A 20,031-nucleotide genomic window follows, 5' to 3' on the forward strand; every position below is an offset into this window, starting at 1 on the left:
CCAATGAGATTTATGGACTGTAGGTTCAGGATGGACAAAAGGAAATGCTACTTTACTCAGGATGTGATTAAAATGTGAAACCCGCTGCCAAAGAATGTAGTGATGGCCACAGGGATAAACAGGTTTTAAAGAAGATTAGATAGCTTTGTGAAGGACACCTCAATCAGTAGCTACTAGCGATAGGGAATGAGAGGAACCTCCACATTCAGAGGCACTAATCCTCTGAATCCCAGAGCCAGAGGGCAACATCATGTGAAGGCCTAGGATTCTATGTTCTGTTGCTGGCCATCCTGAAGAACTGGTTGGCCACTGTGTGAGACAGGATGCTAGACTAGATGGACCACTGGTCTGATCCAGTAGGGCTTTCTTATGTTCTTAACCACCAATAGTAAGATATGCAACCAAAGAGTTATGCCTGGTTTTTCAGTTTGGGACTTAGTTTTTCCCCTTAGTCTTTTTGAAATTCTGAATCTGCTGGTAGACACACAGTACAGTGATACATGAGCGCCAGACACATCAATATCTATCCACCCACAGACCATGAACTTCCTCTATGGAAGGAAATAATTCAGAGAAACTGAGAATTCCAGAGAAAGAGAGCAACTGAGAAAAAAAAAAGCTGTCAATTTAGCAAAAGTTTACTAAAAACGATAACAGCAAGATGACTGGCTTTCTGTACTGCCAGCCAGCGGCAAACTGATATAATGAGGCTACTGAAATCTAGGTTATAACAAGCCACTGTTTCAGAGTCAACAGCTATGAAGTGTGACAGCTGGTACTGCCGCAGAAAGGAAAGAAAGCGGAGCTTTGTAAGTGTGCAGAACACTTATTTTGCTTCACTGGAAGCTCCTAAGCATGGCCTTGCAAATCAGGCAGACACAATAATCTGTGGCATTAGTTTGAAATTTCCTTGGCAGCATAAACGTAATGCAAATGTCCAGACTGGACTGCACCTTAAAAACTATGACCACCTAATTAAATCCTTCCTCCTCTGTTACTAGAAAAAGACAGAAGTAAATTTAAAACTAGGATACCCATCAGAAAGGCTTGTATGGCTAGTAGGCACCTTTCACAACGCAGCCCCTCTGCTAGCATCACTGCCATAGTTATTTGGTATGACAGCTACACATGTAGGATTGGCATTGCCCCCCAAAGGGGGAAAATAGTCAGTGTACACTGGCGTTTAAAAGCCATGTATATGCATATATTACTTCCACTTCCATGCTTTCCAAATTGTAATTCATAATGGTGATAACACAAGGGTAGATAAGGGAGAATTTGGAAGGTGTGGGTTATTGTAGACCCAATGTAGCTGTGTTTTTAGAAAAGATATCAAGGACAAGAGAAATCACATCCACAGACACGTTTCCACCACTTCTGGCACGGTGCCCACTGCACTTTAGTTTAGATCTGTGAAACAGGATATCAGATTTTCCTCACAAGAAGAGCTATATCAATGCATCAGGCTATTAACATTTAATTTTGTTATACAGCACTTCTGCAAGCTTTAATGGCTGCAAGAAAAGGCCTTTTGAAAGCATCCGTTATTTCACTAGGGCACTCAAAGGTTCCCATTGCAGCCTGATAATGAAGCACCAGCCTACATGGAAATTCACTACTGATTTTTTAAAAGCTCTAGATACAAACTGAGTTGTACTTCTCCCTGCCTTAATAGCTTGTTAATACTGAAAAGTAGACCCTATTGTTCATTGATAAATAAATAATAATGAAGAAGAAGAGTTGGTTCTTATATGCCACTTTTCTCTACCCGAAGGAGTCTCAAAGCGGCTTACAGTCGCCTTCCCTTTCCTCTGCCCACAACAGACAACCTGTGAGGTGGGTGAGGCTGAGAGAGCCCTGATATCACTGCTCAGTCAGAACAGCTTTATCAGTGCCGTGGTGAGCCCAAGGTCACCCAGCTGGTTGCATGTGGGGGACTGGGGAATCAAACCCAGCTCACCAGATTAGAAGTCCACGCTCTTAACCACTACACCAAACTGGCTCCACATAATAACCTTTATGATCTACTTACAGCAGATATCCATCTACTGCAAATGAACGAAGAGACTATTGGGAATACTAATGTTTTTGCATTCTAAGGGTTTCCAAGCCCCTTTTTTGGTCCAAGATTGTTTTGACCTTTGTATTGATTGGTTTCCATGGAAGTGACTGGAGATGACTGTCTTACTTGGCAACCGTAAGAACACTCTGATGAAAGCTTTCCATTGTGAATCAACTTCCTGTGAACCTGCAACTCGATGAAAACACTTCTTAATGTCTTACTAATCAAGAGACACATTGGGAAGTAAGTGAGATTATGTAATGAGCCGTGACTGTGATGACAAGAGATGTGATGCAGCTGTGTGGTGACAAGAACCCTTAATGTGCCTACTTAATCTAAGACGTGGGCCCTTATCAAACTGCCCCCCTCATCAGTGGCTGTTTTATGAACACGACCGGAAAGCTAAGCAAGAATCTCCAACAGCAACTTCACTTTCACTTTTCCGCAGCAGCTCATACTGGAGAGCTTACAAAAATGATCCAAGCCTCAGAAGGAATGTCCCTCTCTGACTTACAGCATATTGCAGCAAATAATTAAGCACAATAAAGGGATACCGACAGAGATGCTCATGACATTTTTGATAAGCACTCTAAGTATGAACCAGACGAGTAAACAGGCTGTTAAACAAAATCGTAGAAAGCATCACTTTTCAAACTTGAAATCTTCTTATCAGTAACAAGCACCCATCAAATTCTATCTAAGTTTCTATGAAACAAATGAAAACGTAAACCATTTTACAACCCTAAGAATTGCTTCTGGGGAGTTAGTCACGATAGAGACATTATTGTCTGATTCCCTTTCAATATTTTTCTATCTAAAAAGTTGTCTTTATATCATTATTTTAAAGAATATCAAAGGCAAATTACTCAACAGTACTAACCATGCTCCATTTAGAATCAGTTTTGTACAATGGATGGGGATGACATTTAGTCTGTGGAAATAAAAGCTGGGACATAATTTAAACAGAACTCAATACTTAATACTCCTTTGAGGAAGAATTTTTTAATATCCTACTTTTCACTACTCAATGGAGTCCCAAAATGGCTTACAAACACCTCCCCCTCAACAGACATTCTGTGAGATAGATGGGACTGAGAAAACTCTAATAGAACTGCTCTGTGAGAACAGCTCTAAGAGAACTTCAACTAGCTCAAGGTGACCCAGCTGGCTGCATGTGGAGGAGTGGGAAATCAAACCCAGTTCTCCAGATTAGAGTCTGCTGCTTTTTAACCACTACACCATGCTGGCTCCCAGGTGATTCATATTTTCTAGCTGAAACCATTAGAACAAGTTGAAGATAACAATCCAAGTTTTTCCCCAAATCTTACTGAAGTAAGATAGCCTTACTCATGGAGCTACCTTCTAAGAAAGTGTTCTTAAGATTGCTGTGTAACTTTGTCAGGCTCATGGTCCAGATCTTTACCACCTCAAGAAAGATAAATATATTTCAAAAGGTCAAAAAAGATACCATATATACTCGTGTATAAGCTGAGTTTTTCAGCACATTTTTCACATATGTGGGTATATATGGTAATTGAAATAATAGCCTGCTCCCAACCAGCCAATCTTTGTATTGCCTTTTGCAAAGGTACTGCAAGCTGAGCTTGCTTTGGCAGCTTGTAGGACATCAACAGTTTGACTGAGGGACTCTGATATTTTTTTTTCCTTTTCTTCTTCTCTTCCTAAAAACTTCTTCCAAACTATTCTTTTGGTTTCTGGGAGTGCTTTGGGATTTACTGTTCCTTTCTCCTGGTGTTTCTTTCTTCTTTTATCTGAGGGGCAGCGTTGTTTGCCTTTTCTTCTTGGGCTGTGTTTCTTTTAAAAGTTGATTTTTACAGTTCTTTCAGTGTTCAGTTTTACAATTCTTTATTTCAGTGTTTTGTTCTGGGAGGGCACTGTAGTTGTAGTTAGAGTTGTCCATTCTGCCAGTTTGGTAGCTGTTGTACTTGTCGTAGGAGGCTGCCAACTTCGGGTACTGTAGTTATGCTCAGGTTTGCTGGCCTGGGGGGGCACTATTTGGTTTTCTTGCCAGAGCTGTTCTCACAGATCAATTCTGTCAGAGCTCTCTCAGGGTGTCTGGCATCAAGAGAGGAAAGTAGGGCGATTGTAAGCCGCGTTGAGACTCTTTTGGTTGGTGAAAAGTGGGGTACAAATACCAGCAGCTATTCATCCACTTGACTTTTCTGTATTTATTGGGGGGGGAGACCGGATGGGAGAGCCTGTGATGATGGAGCATGGATTAAGCACTTAGGCCACCTGAACTGCAGTTATTTAGGCTATGGTCAAATGCCTCAACAAAATTTTGGATGAACATCTGGTACACACTGAGGAACAGATTAGAAATGACCACAAATCTATTTGGCTGCAGTTATTTTTAAAAGAAAACTGGAAGCTGCCCAGCTGATAGAAGTCAGCCAGGGATGGCAAGGGCAACGGTCTCTCGGAGCAAAATGATGCTAAATGTTTCAAGTCAGCAGTGTGCAAAAATCATCACCTGTCATTGTTAGTTCATCAATCATTCAGAGGGGTGTTAAATATATATGAAAGGGCTATGGCTCTTTTCCGGTCTCTGTCTAGAGCAATATGAAATTTCATTTCAGAGCACAGTGTGCAACATGTTTCCCTCAAACACGAATAAAACAAAGTTGTGATAAACTGGGCAACTTAGCCTCAAGGTCTGGAACTTCCCTCTCGGCACTATTTGAGATTTAGAAAAAACAAAAACAAATTCACCAGGTATGATATGATGGACTCAAAAACTTTCTAACATTTACATAAGATGCCAAGAACATTTTCAACGTGCCAATCCTAAACGACTGCCTTTTCTGAAAAAAGACATTTAAAACATTTTTCTGCTTTGTATATTCCCCAAACATCCTGGAAAAGGAATCAACTTGACACTTTCAGCTCTGTTGTGTAAGCACAGCAATTCAAGCTCTCCACAGCTGGATCCACTCTGCTTTGCCAGGCGTTATCAAAGCCACTTGCCACTAAAACATGCCTGATGCAGAAAATAGCATGGATTTTCATATTTTCAAAACAAAAAAGTGCATTGAAGTTCCAAATGGAACTGGACGTTTTAAAACAAGGAGTATGGCTGGGTATGATGGTGCAGGCCATTGACGATGAAGTATTCTTTTTTATTAAGGAGAGATGACAAACATATGCTAATAGCCTACATATTTCAAAATAATTCATACACCATGCATACACTGTTCTTCCAGAATAGGAAACCCTTTGTTTTAATATGGGAGGAACAGTCTTATAGCTAAGAAGTACATGACAGACTACAAGCCACGTAGTACTACAACTAATGCTTATTTTCTCAACTTTACCTCAGATAGTACATCAGAGAATAATATGACCTTTTTGCTTTCCAATTCTGCTCAGGAACACTAATTACAGATCACCCTTTTCATCACCCTTCCATCTTCAAAAATAAGAGTAGTAAAAACAAGGATTTCCCACCCCCTAAACTTGCAAGGTACATTTAAACTATAGCTGTATGGCACATCAGAAATTATGAGTATGAAACTAGCAGGTGGAAATTTGCATCCCAGATTAATTAATTATGGGAATTATACAAGAAAGAAGAATGAGTAAGAATCCTTTTTCAGTTCAGTAGAACAAGGCCATTACGTTCAAGGAAACAGAAGCAGAAACAATTCTAGTGAGTCCCTATTTCTTGCTGTATCCCCCTATGCTGCTGCTATCCTATACTGGAGGGTGCCCTGGTCCTCAGTAGCAGCATTTGGAAGAGTACAGGAAGCTGCTGGTGAAGCAGAAACCCAATGAAAGTCAATTCCATGAATTCGCTCCGATCCAACCCTTAATGTGCAGTACGGCCAACCATACTGCCACTTTACACTCACGATTTTCACTAAAGTACCAAAGAAATTATACTGCAAGATAGCTTTGAATTTAGACAGTCAGTTCTAGTTAGATGATTCACTTGTTGGCTGCTTGTTCTTGGGCAGGTCATTATCTCTTTATCTGGCCCATACTTTAACAGCAGGGGTACTCAAACTGCAGCCCTCCAGATATCCATGGACTACATTTCCCATGAGCCCCTGCTAGTAAAGCCCTGCTTTACAGGGTAAATGTGTATATCTACACATTACAAAAAGTGAAATGTGATATTAAAATGGTCTCTTTTGGGTATAACATGCAAGAAAAGCATAACATTATGACATCTATATATACACCGCTGCTGTTTATATCATGATTACTTCAAAACACTATTCAATTAAGTATTCTTTAAAACTCTCTCCTTTCTGCCGCTCTCTCTCTCTGCCTCTCTCTCTCCCTCTGCCTTCCTTTCTTCTATTCTGTTGTGGGGAAGATAATGGAGCAGATATTAAAGGGAGCGATCTGCAAACATCTGGAGGACAATTTGGTGATCCAAGGAAGTCAGCAAGGATTTGTCTCCAACAGGTCCTGCCAGACCAACCTGGTTTCCTTTTTTGACCAAGTAACAGGTTTGCTGGATCGGGGAAATTCGGTTGATGTCATTTACTTGGATTTTAGTAAAGCTTTTGACAAGGTTCCCCATGATGTTCTGATGGATAAGTTGAAGGACTGCAATCTGGATTTTCAGATAGTTAAGTGGATAGGGAATTGGTTAGAGAACCGCACTCAAAGAGTTGTTGTCAATGGTGTTTCATCAGACTGGAGAGAGGTGAGTAGCGGGGTACCTCAGGGCTCGATGCTCGGCCCGGTACTTTTTAACATATTTATTAATGATCTAGATGAGGGGGTGGAGGGACTACTCATCAAGTTTGCAGATGACACCAAATTGGGAAGATAGAGACAGAGTTCAACGAGATCTGAACACAATGGAAAAATGGGCAAATGAGAACAAGATGCAATTTAATAAAGATAAGTGTAAAGTTCTGCATCTGGGTCAGAAAAATGAAAAGCATGCCTACTGGATGGGGGATACGCTTCTAGGTAACACTGTGTGTGAACAAGACCTTGGGGTACTTGTGGATTGTAAACTAAACATGAGCAGGCAGTGTGATGCAGCGGTAAAAAATACAAATGCCATTTTGGACTCTATCAACAGGGACACCACATCAAAATCACAAGATGTCGTAGTCCCATTGTATATGGCACTAGTCAGACCACATCTGGAGTATTGTGTGCAGTTCTGGAGGCCTCACTTCAAGGACGTAGATAAAATTAAAAGTGTACAGAGGAGAGCGACGAAGATGATCTAGGGCCAAGGGACCAAGCCCTATGAAGATAGGTTGAGGGACTTGGGAATGTTCAGCCTGGAGAAAAGGAGGTTGAGAGAGGACATGATAGCCCTCTTTAAGTATTTGAAAGGTTGTCACTTGGAGGAGGGCATGATGCTGTTTCTGTTGGCTGCAGAGGAGAGGACACGCAGTAATGGGTTTAAACTTCAAGTACAACAATATAGGCTAGATATCAGGAAAAATTTTTTCACAGTCAGAGTAGTTCAGCAGTGGAATAGGCTGCCTAAGGAGGTGGTGAGCTCCCCCTCACTGGCAGTCTTCAAGCAAAGGTTGGATACACACTTTTCTTGGATGCTTTAGGATGCTTAGGGCTGATCCTGCGTTGAGCAGGGGGTTGGACTAGATGGCCTGTATGGCCCCTTCCAACTCTATGATTCTATGATTCTATTATTATATTCATCCATCCCGCTAGCTCCCGCTGTATTTTTCGTAATTTTTAGTTCACATATGATGTTTAATACACATTTATTCTAACAACACTTCCGTAGTCATGGTATCAAGTAGCTATTTTATAGACAGCAACACAATGAATCTGGACAGACATAAGGGGGGGGAGAGTGCCAAGGGCTGCCTCCCTACCCTGTTTCTTTCCCTCTTGCAAGACTCCACCTGCCTGTTCATCCTCCACTATCTGCACTCATAGCAACCCTCGCTGTTGCAGCTGAAGGCACAGATGGCAGAGTGCTAGCAAGCAAGTGGGTGTGGGATGGGCACAGGCAGGTGGCAAAGGAGGTGTGTGGGTAGGGAACTGGTGGCAGTATGCCCACCTGAAGCTGTGGCCCCAGCAGTTCCTCTACCTCAGGGTTTTGCAATTAATCTCTGGTGGGGATTTCAACCTAGACCTAGTATCAACATACAGGTAAATATACCACAGAGGCTCACTGGAAATCTAAACTGTTGTAAGCTGCCCTGAGCCTCCTGGGGGAAGGGCAGCATGCAGATGGAAAAATAAAATAACTAAACCAAAGGATATAATTTTGATAACTGCAATAACTAACGGACTAGCAATCTGCTACCACACTGTTATAAAATCCACCCACGTTCACATTTGCTAATGAATATTACAAGCAGACAAATAATCCAAAACAGACACCTTTGAACTATGTATTTATAGTTAAAAGTCTTACTGTTGCCTCCACACATAAGAGTTATGGTATATCTCCCTTTACTGCTCATGCACCATCTGTATATGTTAAAACATCAAGACAGTCATTAGCTTGATGCAAGAATACTATAATTGCTCTTGTAACTGTGTAATCCATGGAATTAAGATGCTAGAATAGCAAGATAGCAGCTGAAAAGTCTGAGGCAAAAAGTGGAACAGGTTGTATCTTTTGCTCAGAATATAAAGCAATGTTTTTGGCAATATGTGGTAACAGCCCTCTATGCCCAAGTCTATGGCAAAAAAGAATTGTGGTAATAAGGAAATTGTGTTTGTGTGTGTGTGTGTGTGTGGTGTTTCAACGTGTGGATCTTGGTAGAAAGGCAGTGTGCACACTAAAGAAATCACAATCTGGGAATGCAAGAAATTGTGGGCTGGGTGGGGAAATTTGGAAACCCTCCCCTCAACACTCTGTCCTATCTGGTGTACTTGCAGTCCTCATGAGGTCATCCTCCCTTAATTCACCGATCAATGGACCATAAATAAATAAATGATGGTAATCCTCCCTCTTTTGTTAATTTTCCACCATGTATTCCTGCATATCTGAGAAATTCCTTGAGTAGACAGATGCATGTGGCCTGTTTTTGCGATCCACTCAAGGTGTAGCCAGTTTACTATGAGACACAGTGATATTTGTAAATTGAAACTGGTATGTAGAAAAGGTTTGCCAATACGTGTCAGATCTTTGCTGTTCTTCTAGTTAACTTGCCTCCAGATGGAGGATAAATCTAAGGTACCATTAAAGTTTGTAAGACAATTCAGAAAGTCACATTATTTTGACAGATTAGGAAGCATGGTTGCTAGTCTGAAAGGGTATTTGAAGAAGACAATGCCCTTCCTTACATTTGCTAAACTAGCTAGAAGAGGTATTAGTGAAAGATTTAGATCTTTGTTTGGAGAATAAGTGTGGCTTTCCAAGGAAACATGATGGAAACATTTTTGCAGATGTGCTTATGTGCACTTGTATTATTTATTTTATTTTATTTATTTATTAAAGTTCTAGACCGCCCTTCTGAGACCGGGTCATGGAAGGGAATAGATCCCAGTTCTCTTAGAGGGAGCGATTTTCTGGACAGGTATTGTTTTGCGAGAAGTATTTTAGGAAAGCAGGACAAAGATCAGCGAAGTCAAGAGAAATATTCAGAGAGAGATTTCCAATTCTAATAAGGAAACTGATGTGTCTTACAGAGTCTGGATAAACTGGCTAGCAAGAACAGAGGCATCCTAGGGAATATTTGGAGCCAGACTGGTCTGGCATTGAGGATCTATTTTGTGATAACATTTGGAGATTCTGCTGCACAAGTCACACAAAGCATGTAGAAATAAGCAGAGAAGTATAGTTAGAATCATTAAGGAAATAAGCAGGAATGATTCCACACAGAGGTGTAAAACTCGCACCACCTCCTGCTTGCAAAAGTGCAGTTGGAACCTGCGCGTTTGCAAGCTTCCTGATGGGAAACCTCTCCTGCGTTTTCCTGCTTCCTTGTTGTGGCTTTTTTCCTCACAGTGAGATGGCAAGGGAAAACAACACAAACTTCTACCACTGCTCCTTCAGCTTGTCAATCACCGCAAGCCACCAATCTCTGCACAGCGGTTATATCAGGAACTCAAACTTACTTCCCCTTCCCGAGCCCCAAAATTATTATTTTTTTAAAAGTGCACTTCCACGTTGCTATGGAGAAACACAACAATGAAATATTCCCTCCTCTTTTTGGGATTCTTCATGTAATGGCCTCTACATTTGGGTAGATTTGTGATAGGCTGGCCATGGTAACTGAACCCTGATGGGTGATTCATAGTAAGGTTTAAAAACAAAGAGCATGGATGCCTAGCTGATTGGGAGAGGGCTGCTTCATCACACAACCCCCCCTTTCCCTGTTCATACCCCACCACCAGAAATCACAAATGGGAATATGTTTTGGCTGCCCGATCCCAAAATGACCATGCACATTGAGAACATTTTTACATGGGGAACATAGCTTTGTGGCCCCACAGCAACATGAACTATGCCATCTTTCTAAAAAATCACGATCAAGAAATGAAGAGGGGAGGGCGGGTGCGAGGGCAGGCAAATGCTGCCAAGACTGTCACACATTTCTCCCTCCACACAGGCTTGCCCCATTTGCTCCCCAGATCGCTGCACAGCAAGAAAAGGGAAATCAATTTTTTTGCAAATTTCCCTCATAACGGAGCAAATTTGACTAAAACTCACACCAGCCACTTGAGAGTCCCGGGTTGCTACCGATGTCATGTGGAAACACCACAAAAACCTGAGAGCAACAAGAGGCTGTCTTGGGGGCCAATACCTTGTGTAGAATCGATCCAGAAATTCTACTTGAAGTGAAGTGAACCCACCAAGAACACACTGCCTTTTTGTGTTTGAACAAGTCTTTAAAAAGACAGACAATTCTTTATTTCATTTTCAGTCTCTTCAATCATAGATATATGGGATTATGGATAAAAGGAAAACAGAACAAATCAATGAACTAAATACTAAGATCATTTAAACCATATGCAAGCAATCTAGCAACTGCTTCCAGTCAGCCTACTTAACTTGAAAATAAAAGTTTAATAATAATAATAACATGAAAATAATACCATAAAAAGATATTAATATATTAATATTACTATAATAAAATAATATAATTGCTAGAGCACTGATCTGTATTTGAAATGACTCTCATACTCAAAAGGAGTCTGCTGGGGCGTGTGTGTGCACGTGCATCGTTCAAGAAACACAAGCTTGAAGTCTGGGGGAAATTCATGAATAGAAATTTATTACTTTATGTGGTGCTGAACGTGACCCATTAGGCTGAAAGTCGTTTAGCCCCAAACACAGGGGTATTTTTATTCTCTCCTCCAAACATATTAAGATTCCTCAACCACAGGTTGTAAATTTGGCATTCCATTCAGGGCCCAATCGTATTTAAAAACAAGCGGGGGACCTGCAAAGCCTTGTGGGAAATCTCATTCCCCCCTCCTTTGTTAATTCATTTTCCCTTCTCTGAATGCTTCCAAAGAATCTCTCCTTTTCCTGCCTCCTCCCCATGCAGCCAATTTACCGTCACCTGCCTCTGTGTCACCCAGCAAGATTCCATGACAGAGTGGAGATCTGAATCTGGGGCTCCCAGATCCTAGTTTAATAGCTACATCACACTGACTTTAGTGGAGTGGCAAGCAGTTGGGACCAGGTGAATATTGGAATTCAGTGGTATCAATCAAGTCATCTAGTAGTTACTGCCTGGCCTGGCTCAGACTTTCCCTCCAGGGCCAAAACAGCTCTGGAAAGGACCCTCCCCATGTCTTTAAGTGACAGAAACCAAAACTTCAACTTGCAACACTGTTATGGTTCCCTAGCAACAGTCCTGAGGGCATACATGTCTTAAAGCTACAAGTGCTGGGTCTAACATTTTGGGAGAGAGGTTAACCCCCCCCATCTATTGTTTTAATTTCACATTTTTTCTGCAAACGTGGTGCTTTTCACAAATTTGTAGAAGTATCTATCTTGTTTGTTCATGGCTCCAGTCTCTGGATTTCAGTATCCACAGCTTTGGCCATGTTGAGAATTATATTGACTACTAGACTTGTATGTTTCAAAACTGGATCACACAGAAACAATATCACCTGGTTCCAATTTGCATTTAGCTCTTTCCACAAAATCACTGCAGAAATAGAGGGATTAGACAGCATGGTTAATACTACTGGAACTGACATACAATGTGGCCACCACCTGGTTACGCATTAAAAGACCACCCCAGGTGGCACTTTGCATATGTTAATTGTGTTTATATCTGTTGTCCACTGGTTTAAATATTTCATTTCTCCATAAGGACGCTTATACTGGAAAATCCACCAGCTTGCACTGCAGATTGGTTGAGTGAGATTTTTTTTTTTGCATAGTTTTGCCCGTAGCATCCAGCTTCATACACATGCAAGTGCTATGGACTCAATTCACATGGCATACTGATTAGTCCTGTTCTTAGCCAAAACACATCATAGGGGGATATTGTGACTCAGAGTCTTGCTTCTTCCAATTCTTCCATATATACGGAGACTATGTTTTGCAATTTATTAGAGGAATGTCATGAAACCTTATACAATGGGAGTCCCTAAGATTTAAGGCAGGGATAGTCAAACTGGGGCCCTCCAGATGTCCATGGACTACAATTCCCATGAGAGTTCGCTGGCAGGGGCTCATGGGAATTGTAGTCCACGGACATCTGGAGGGCCCCAGGTTGACTACCCCTAATCTATGGTTATATGAGAGAGGCTATCAACTCTGTGGTGCAGACAGATGTGACAACAACAGAACTGCCAGGTTCTTTGGGAAGGAAAACAGAAATCTGGAGAGAAATCCGGAGAATTTTATATATATCGTACAATCCTGTATATTTGAAGCGACATGGAATAGTTCACTGAGCCGAAAAGCCTTAACACCGAACCGGACATGTTTGAGCGAGATATAATTTTGATTGCCGGGTGAGCTGGAAGACACACTCTTAGCATGTAACAGCGATGCATCTGAGCATGTGCAGAGTGCCTCCACGTTTACACAAGATGATATTCCCCGGCTCAGCGCTTAACGTACCTCCGGGTCCAATTTTAAGCTTTCCTGGCGATTAGTCCCCCCCCCCGGTCCTCCGTGTCGGGAAGAAACACATTTTGCAAGGGGAGGGCGACCGCGGAACGGGAAGGAAAGTTACCCAAGAAGACATTCGGGCTCTCGAAACAAATCGGGGAGGGGGGGACGAGGGCACCTACCGGGAGGACTCCCCGCTGAAACTGCCGCCGTCCAGCAGCCGCACCTTGCAGAAGAGGATCCCGTTGACGAAGGGCACCGAGGAGAGCTCGTCCAGCTCCAGCTCCACGCGGAATTTGAATTTCTTTTTCTTCATCATCATGAAGGCCATGGAAGAGGGTCGGCGGGGGAGGAGAAGGAAGGGAGGCGTAAACAAGCAAGGGGGGGGGCAAGCGCCTGCGGCTCCGGCTAACTAACCCCCGGCGGGCTCCTCCATTTCCGCAGCCGCCGTTGCTCCGGCCCTCGTGGCGAACGAGGAAGAGTAGAAGAAGCTGGAGGGGGAGGGAAAACTGCCCGCCCGGCCGCCCGCGCGCCCTCTTGACAGTCTCCCCCGCAGGCAGGCAGGCAGGCAGGCGGTGCTGGCGGTGCTGGCGCCGCTACGCGGTAGCAGCCGCCGCCGCCCGGCGCTCGTCTTAGTGCGCCCGCCCGAATGCTTGACTTTGCAGCCGCCGCCTGCCTTTCAAACCAGCCCGCCTCCTCCACGTCCCCCCAAAGGGAGGGAGGAAGCGCCGAGGGACTTGTGCTCTGCCCGTCAGTCGCTCTTGGACGCTCCCAGCAGTTCCCAATAGTATGGCGTCCGTGGGGGAGCTGGGGCTGACACTGGCACTTTAAAAACTACCCAGATGACTTCCAGGATATGCCCTCGTGAGTCGGAATTTATCGCATCAGATGTGTCGTGTCCCCAGGACTAGGTAGCTACACGTGTAAAACAAGGCTTCTCCTGGTAGCGTCTTCCTACTTCCTCTGAAGTCTAGCTAGAGCTGATTTGTGTACCGGGTGAGTGAACTGCGACTCACTACAGCAGCTAATGGGATATATTTTGAGGCTGCCGGACTCCTGTTTAATTTTGCTACAACAGGTTACTGTTGGCTAAAGGAAAATAATGGAAACGGATATTTACAGGAGTCTGGACGGGAAAAGATGTCAGCCCTCAGTATTCATCTTCTGGTCTTGGGCTGATTCCAATCCACTGAGAGCTGGTCTACAGGTGGTGTGATAGGACAGCCTTTAGGACTCCCGTGCAGCAGAGAAATAACATATTATCCAAAGTTCACCTACATTAATAATTCCCCGTAAGTGGAAAATGACCATGATATGATCTACTGAGGTTTTTTTTTTAATTTGTAGGATGTTTTTTGAGGCACAACCAGCTTGGTGCGGTGGTTAGGAGCGCTGGCTTCTAATCCAGCAAGCTGGGTTTGATTCCCTGCTCCTCCTCCTCATGCAGCCAGCTGGGTGACCTTGGGCTCACCACAGCACTGATAAAGATGTGTCAGGGCTCTCTCAGCCCCACCTACCTCACAGGGTGTCTGTTGTGGGGAGAGGGAAGGGATGGCGACTGTAAGCCGCTTTGAACCTCCTTCTGGTAAAGAAAAGTGGCATATAAAAACCAACTCTTCTTCTTAAACATGTGTCATTCCCCCTCCAGTATGAAATGATATAGCCTATTCTGCCATCTCATTCTATTCTAGGTGTTCACCAAGCCTAAGGTAGCCCCAGCTACTTCTTCACTGATAGTTCACTGTCTCTCATTGATCTGGAAAAATAGGGATCCCGGGGGAGGGGGTGGAGGACAGTTGCATGTACAGTTGAATAATGCAGATGTTCCAGTAAATGTGTGAAGGTCAGGAGACAGAACTGTGTGTGTGGTCTTGTTCCCCCTCCTACGCATTCAAGCAACATGCCTTTCTGACAACTTTGATTTGTAGTCTAATGAATTATGTACATGTAGGTGTTCTCACACATCCCTAGTAGGCTAATATAAACTTGAACAAGCTGGTGTTGTGCGCTAGGCATCAGATGTGCAAGCCTAAACAGAGTTACACTTATTTGAGTTTATTGATTTCAATAGATTTTAAAAGGTATAACTGTTTTAAGATTGTACTGGGTTCATTTCTACTAACAAATGAGTATCTTTGCTATGTAGATTAGAATAGAAATATAGATTTCTTAATGTGTAAAGGACCTTCAATCAAGGAGAAGTACCTTAAAATAGCAAGAAGCATACTATTTCAAATGTGCTCAGCAAATACATAGCACTATTAAGACACTACCAGCATTAAAGGTAGTTCAGCTTCATGACCAACACTCCCCTCCCCACTCTGGGCTTCCTCAGTCAATTCAGGAGGCAGGAAGGAGGAAGACCTGGGTTCAAATAGATCTGAATTCAGCAGGATCAACAATGGAAAGAACAAAGTAAGTGCAGAATCAGCCCTGGTCAGCAGGTGGGGAAAAGAGAGGTGATAAAACTCAGTGGTACAAGAAGTAAGGTCTCTTTCTGTGCTGAGTCTATTAGAGCAGATGGAACTCTGCAGCTATCCCCAATCCCTGGGCCGGAGGCCGGTCCCGGTCCATGGATCAGTCGGCTCACCTTTGGTGCTCTCTGGCAGCCACCATGGCTAAGGCTCCCCCTCAGCGTGGCACTGCGCGGCTGCTGCTGGCAGCGCCCCCCAGTGGGCGGCGAGAAGTCAGGGGTGCCAGCGGGATAGCAAGTGGAGAAGGGGGCTCAGGTGGTGATGTCCCTCGGCAAAAGACTACCCCCCTCGGCCTCAGTAAAATTGTCAAGTGTTGACTCGTCCCCGGTGATAAAAAGGTTGGGGACCACTGGTCTAGAGGAAGCAACCATTGCCATGTGCTGGCCTGGACAGATGGAGCTCCAAGGTAATTGAAACTCTGTAGAGATATATAACATTATAAACTAAGGAGCCTGTCCTATGTTTTAACATCTGATAGGGCATGTATAGAGAAATGGAGAGACAAATGGCACTTTATGCTGTTCTTTTGAATTCCTTTGCTCAATCTGGTGCTGTGCTAACAGTATACTTGTAAGCAGTTTCTTTTAAATAAACACTTTATACATTTGATGCAGGTAGTGCTTTCCTGTACCACATAGACTCCACCATCTTGAACACACTATTTTAAAATGAGCACCACGAGGAAAGCAGGCAATTGGCAAGTCTTTCATGGGGGCAGAAGGCAGTAAACTGTCCCTGTGGTGACCGAGCATGGGGAAGTGGAAGACACAGAGGAAGGCCTCACAACTTAGAGGGGAACCTGGGAGTCCTGACCCTCTCAGCAGGCAACTCCTTACAAAGGTCAGGTACCCAAGAAAGAAAGAAAAGCCTCTCCAGGTGCTGGAAAATCCTTGGAGGGCAGGGTGGAAAAGGGCTTGTAGTCCTGAACAGCAGTGGTCCCCAACCTTTCTGAGGCTGGGGACCGGCAGGGCATCGGGCCGCGCCCACAAGGGCGCGATGCACGGCCCGGCCCTGATTCCCCCTCCCCGCCCTCCCGCAGTAAGAAGCTTCCCGGGCCGCAAGCTTGCGGCCTGGGAAGTTTTTTACTGCGGGGGGGAGGGCGGGGAGAGGGAGCCGGGGCCCGGCACCATGGCCTTCGCGGCCCGGCACCAGGCCACGGCCCGCAGGTTGGGGACCACTGCTGAACAGGACTGTCCAACACATATATTGCAAGCAGTCTTGCCCGAGAGACTGCAGAGATGGCATCTGTCAGACGAAGCTGTGGAATTTAGTCCACAAAAAGTCTGGAAGAGATGAGATACAGTATGCAAAGTGAGTTTTCACTAACAGTAGATCAGAAGGTAGATTTAATCATGGACTGTACCATCTCAGCGTGTAGAGAAACTCATGACAGCACTCTCCTCCAAACAAAAAGCATTCTCTGCATCAGAAAGATTTATTTATTTTACTGAATTCATTTACACTCTGCCTTCCTACCCACTGGGAACCATAGTTGGTTACATCATTCTCCTCTCTTCCATTTTATTCTTGCAATAATGTCAGTTATAATTTAGGAGCATTGTCTATTAGGGTAATTACAGAAATTATTAAGGGAAAGGGTGATCTGTGAGTGTAAGTTTGGGGACCTGTGGAACGTCAGAGTTGGCTGGCAGGGTTGTTAGAATCATAGAATCATAGAGTTGGAAGGGGCCATACAGGCCATCTAGTCCAACCCCCTGCTCAACGCAGGATTAGCTCTAAGCATCCTAAAGCATCCAAGAAAAGTGTGTATCCAACCTTTGCTTGAAGACTGCCAGTGAGGGGGAGCTCACCATCTCCTTAGGCAGACTATTCCACTGCTGAACTACTCTGACTGTGAAAAACTTTTTCCTGATATCTAGCCTATATCGTTGTACTTGAAGTTTAAACCCATTACCATGTGTCCTCTCCTCTGCAGCCAACAGAAACAGCATCCTGCCCTCCTCCAAGTGACAACCTTTCAAATACTTAAAGAGGGCTATCATGTCCCCTCTCAACCTCCTTTTCTCCAGGCTGAACATTCCGAAGTCCCTCAACCTATCTTCATAGGGCTTGATCCCTTGGCCCCAGATCATCTTCGTCGCTCTCCTCTGTACCCTTTCAATTTTATCTACGTCCTTCTTGAAGTGAGGCCTCCAGAACTGCACACAGTACTCCAGGTGTGGTCTGACCAGTGCCGTATACAATGGGACTATGACATCTTGTGATTTTGATGTGATGCCCCTGTTGATACAGCCCAAAATGGCATTCGCCTTTTTTACCGCTGCATCACACTGCCTGCTCATGTTTAGTTTACAATCCACAAGTACCCCAAGGTCTTGTTCACACACAGTGTTACCTAGAAGCGTATCCCCCATCCAGTAGGCATGCTTTTCATTTTTCTGACCCAGATGCAGAACTTTACACTTATCTTTATTAAATTGCATCTTGTTGCATCTTGTTCCCTCTCAACCTCCTTTTCTCCAGGCTGAACATTCCCAAGTCCCTCAACCTATCTTCATAGGGCTTGGTCCCTTGGCCCCAAATCATCTTCGTCGCTTTCCTCTGTACCCTTTCACACAGTTGTCACACAGTTCTTCCTCAGCTGTGATACAAGCCTTTAGAATACATTTGAAAACAACTGAGGTTCTACACTGTTCATAGGCTACTTGGAATAAACTAAAAGTTTACATTGTTATTAACATGCATAAAATAGAAGTATCACGATTACTTAAGGAACAAAAAACAAACTCCAGATTAATGCTTGGTTTATAGCCTAAACTTATGTCTCCCTCTACAGTGTTTGCAGAATCACTGCAAATAAGTTCAAACCACTAACTTAAAAGATATATTCAGGGCCCTCAAGAGCCAGCAAGGGTCCCCTGACAAAGATTTCCTCTGGGCCCTATTTCACAATTGCTAAGCCTGACCCAAACACCACATGAAAACAACTCATGACTTTCTATTAGCATAGAAGGTTAATTTTCTCTGGATGCACCATATTTTCTCTCACACATTCTATTCTTCTCTTGGTGTGGTATAGTGATTAAGAGTGGAGCTGTTCCCGCTCCCCCATGTGCATTCAGCTGGGTGACCTTGTGCTCATCACAGCCCTGATAGTGCTGAGCTGTCAGAGTTCTCCCAGCCTCACCTACCTCAAAAGGAGAAAAGGAGCTATAAATATATTGAGGGGTAAGTGGGTAAAACTCTGGAAGACTGTAGAAAGCTGTCAAACATACAACCACTGTGCATAGGATTACCATCCCACTAGGGAAAATAAGAGCCTCTTGTGGAGCAGTATGGTAAGGCAGCCGACATGCTGTCTGAAGCTCTGACCATGAGGCTGGGAGTTCGATCCCAGCAGCTGGCTCAAGGCTGACTCAGCCTTCCGTCCTTCCGAGGTCGGTAAACTGAGTACCTGGGGGGCAAACGGTAATGATTGGGGAAGGCACTGGCAAACCACCCCGTATTGAGTCTGCCATGAAAACGCTAGAGGGCATCACCTCAAGGGTCAGACATGACTCGATGCTTGCACAGGGGATACCTTTATCTTTACCGAATAAACAGCCCAGCTTGCCCTGCTCTTGTGCCTTCAGTATCAGCCTGTTGTCTTATCTTACTGTTGTTCAGAAACAGGATAAATGGAGTGAATGGCACATAAGCTATACACTGATTGTTAGTATGTTTAGGAAGTGAGCTTGTATAAAATATAATGAACTGGTATTAGTCACACAACACCTTGATTGTTTCCACTATAGTGATGAAATCCATTTAACACGAGAACCACACATTTGCCACCATCCTCAGAACCACCCCCAAACCGTTATATTTATAGTGTTCTTCCTAAATTATGTACACCCCCTGCTTAATGGATTTAATTAATAGACAAAACCACCAGATGTATTTCTTGAACCAAACAAAATGTGGGCATGCAGTTTGGACTGTAGAGATGCCATGTAGCGTCTTGTTCCCTTTGCAGCAGGATTGGAATCTTTTAGATCAGTGGTCCCCAACCTTTTTATCTCCAGGGACCGGTCAACACTTGACAATTTTTTACTGAGGCCCGGGGGGAGGGGTAGTCTTTTGCCGAGGGACGTCGCCACTGCCTGAGCCCCTGTTCCACTTGCTTTCCCGCTGGCGCCCCTGACTTCCCACCACCCACTGGGGGGCGCTGCCAGTAGGGGAAGCCCCAGCCATGGTGGCTGCTGGAGAGCACCAAAGGTGAGCCCCCGAGGCAGGACACCCCCGAGGCAGCAGCTGGGGAGGAGGACGAGGAGGAGCCACGGCCCAGTACCGACTCATCCACGGACCGGTCCCGGTCCCGGTCCCCGGACCGGGGGTTGGGGACCACTGTTTTAGATGCCTCTAACAATATCATGTTTTGTAGCATTAATGGGCATTAATGTTCCATCTCCGCCTCGTAAAAGCTTTACCTGGTTATTTCCATATATCAGATTTTCTGCCTCAAGTTAAACAAGAGTTCTGTAAATCAGTCTGCC

The 20,031-nt window shown here is 44.1% G+C and overlaps 1 protein-coding gene across 2 annotated transcripts in view; it reads right to left on the bottom strand.

Annotated features, from left to right (window-relative positions):
* The window catches only part of EEIG2 (EEIG family member 2), a 33,687-nt gene extending 19,819 nt beyond the window's left edge, over nucleotides 1-13,868 (bottom strand). The window contains exon 1 of one of the 2 annotated variants that reach the window (XM_077332823.1): nucleotides 13,244-13,868. In XM_077332823.1, the coding sequence (XP_077188938.1) occupies nucleotides 13,244-13,392 (149 nt within the window). In that variant the 5' untranslated portion in view covers nucleotides 13,393-13,868. Of the gene's footprint in view, nucleotides 1-2,032; nucleotides 4,758-13,243 lie in introns of those variants that run through there. The other variant, XM_077332824.1, reaches the window with a different exon arrangement.
* Between the last annotated feature and the right edge of the window lie 6,163 nt (nucleotides 13,869-20,031).

The sequence above is a fragment of the Paroedura picta genome, chromosome 4 (genome assembly GCF_049243985.1).
Source record: "Paroedura picta isolate Pp20150507F chromosome 4, Ppicta_v3.0, whole genome shotgun sequence".
NCBI classification, from domain to species: Eukaryota; Metazoa; Chordata; class Lepidosauria; order Squamata; family Gekkonidae; genus Paroedura; species Paroedura picta.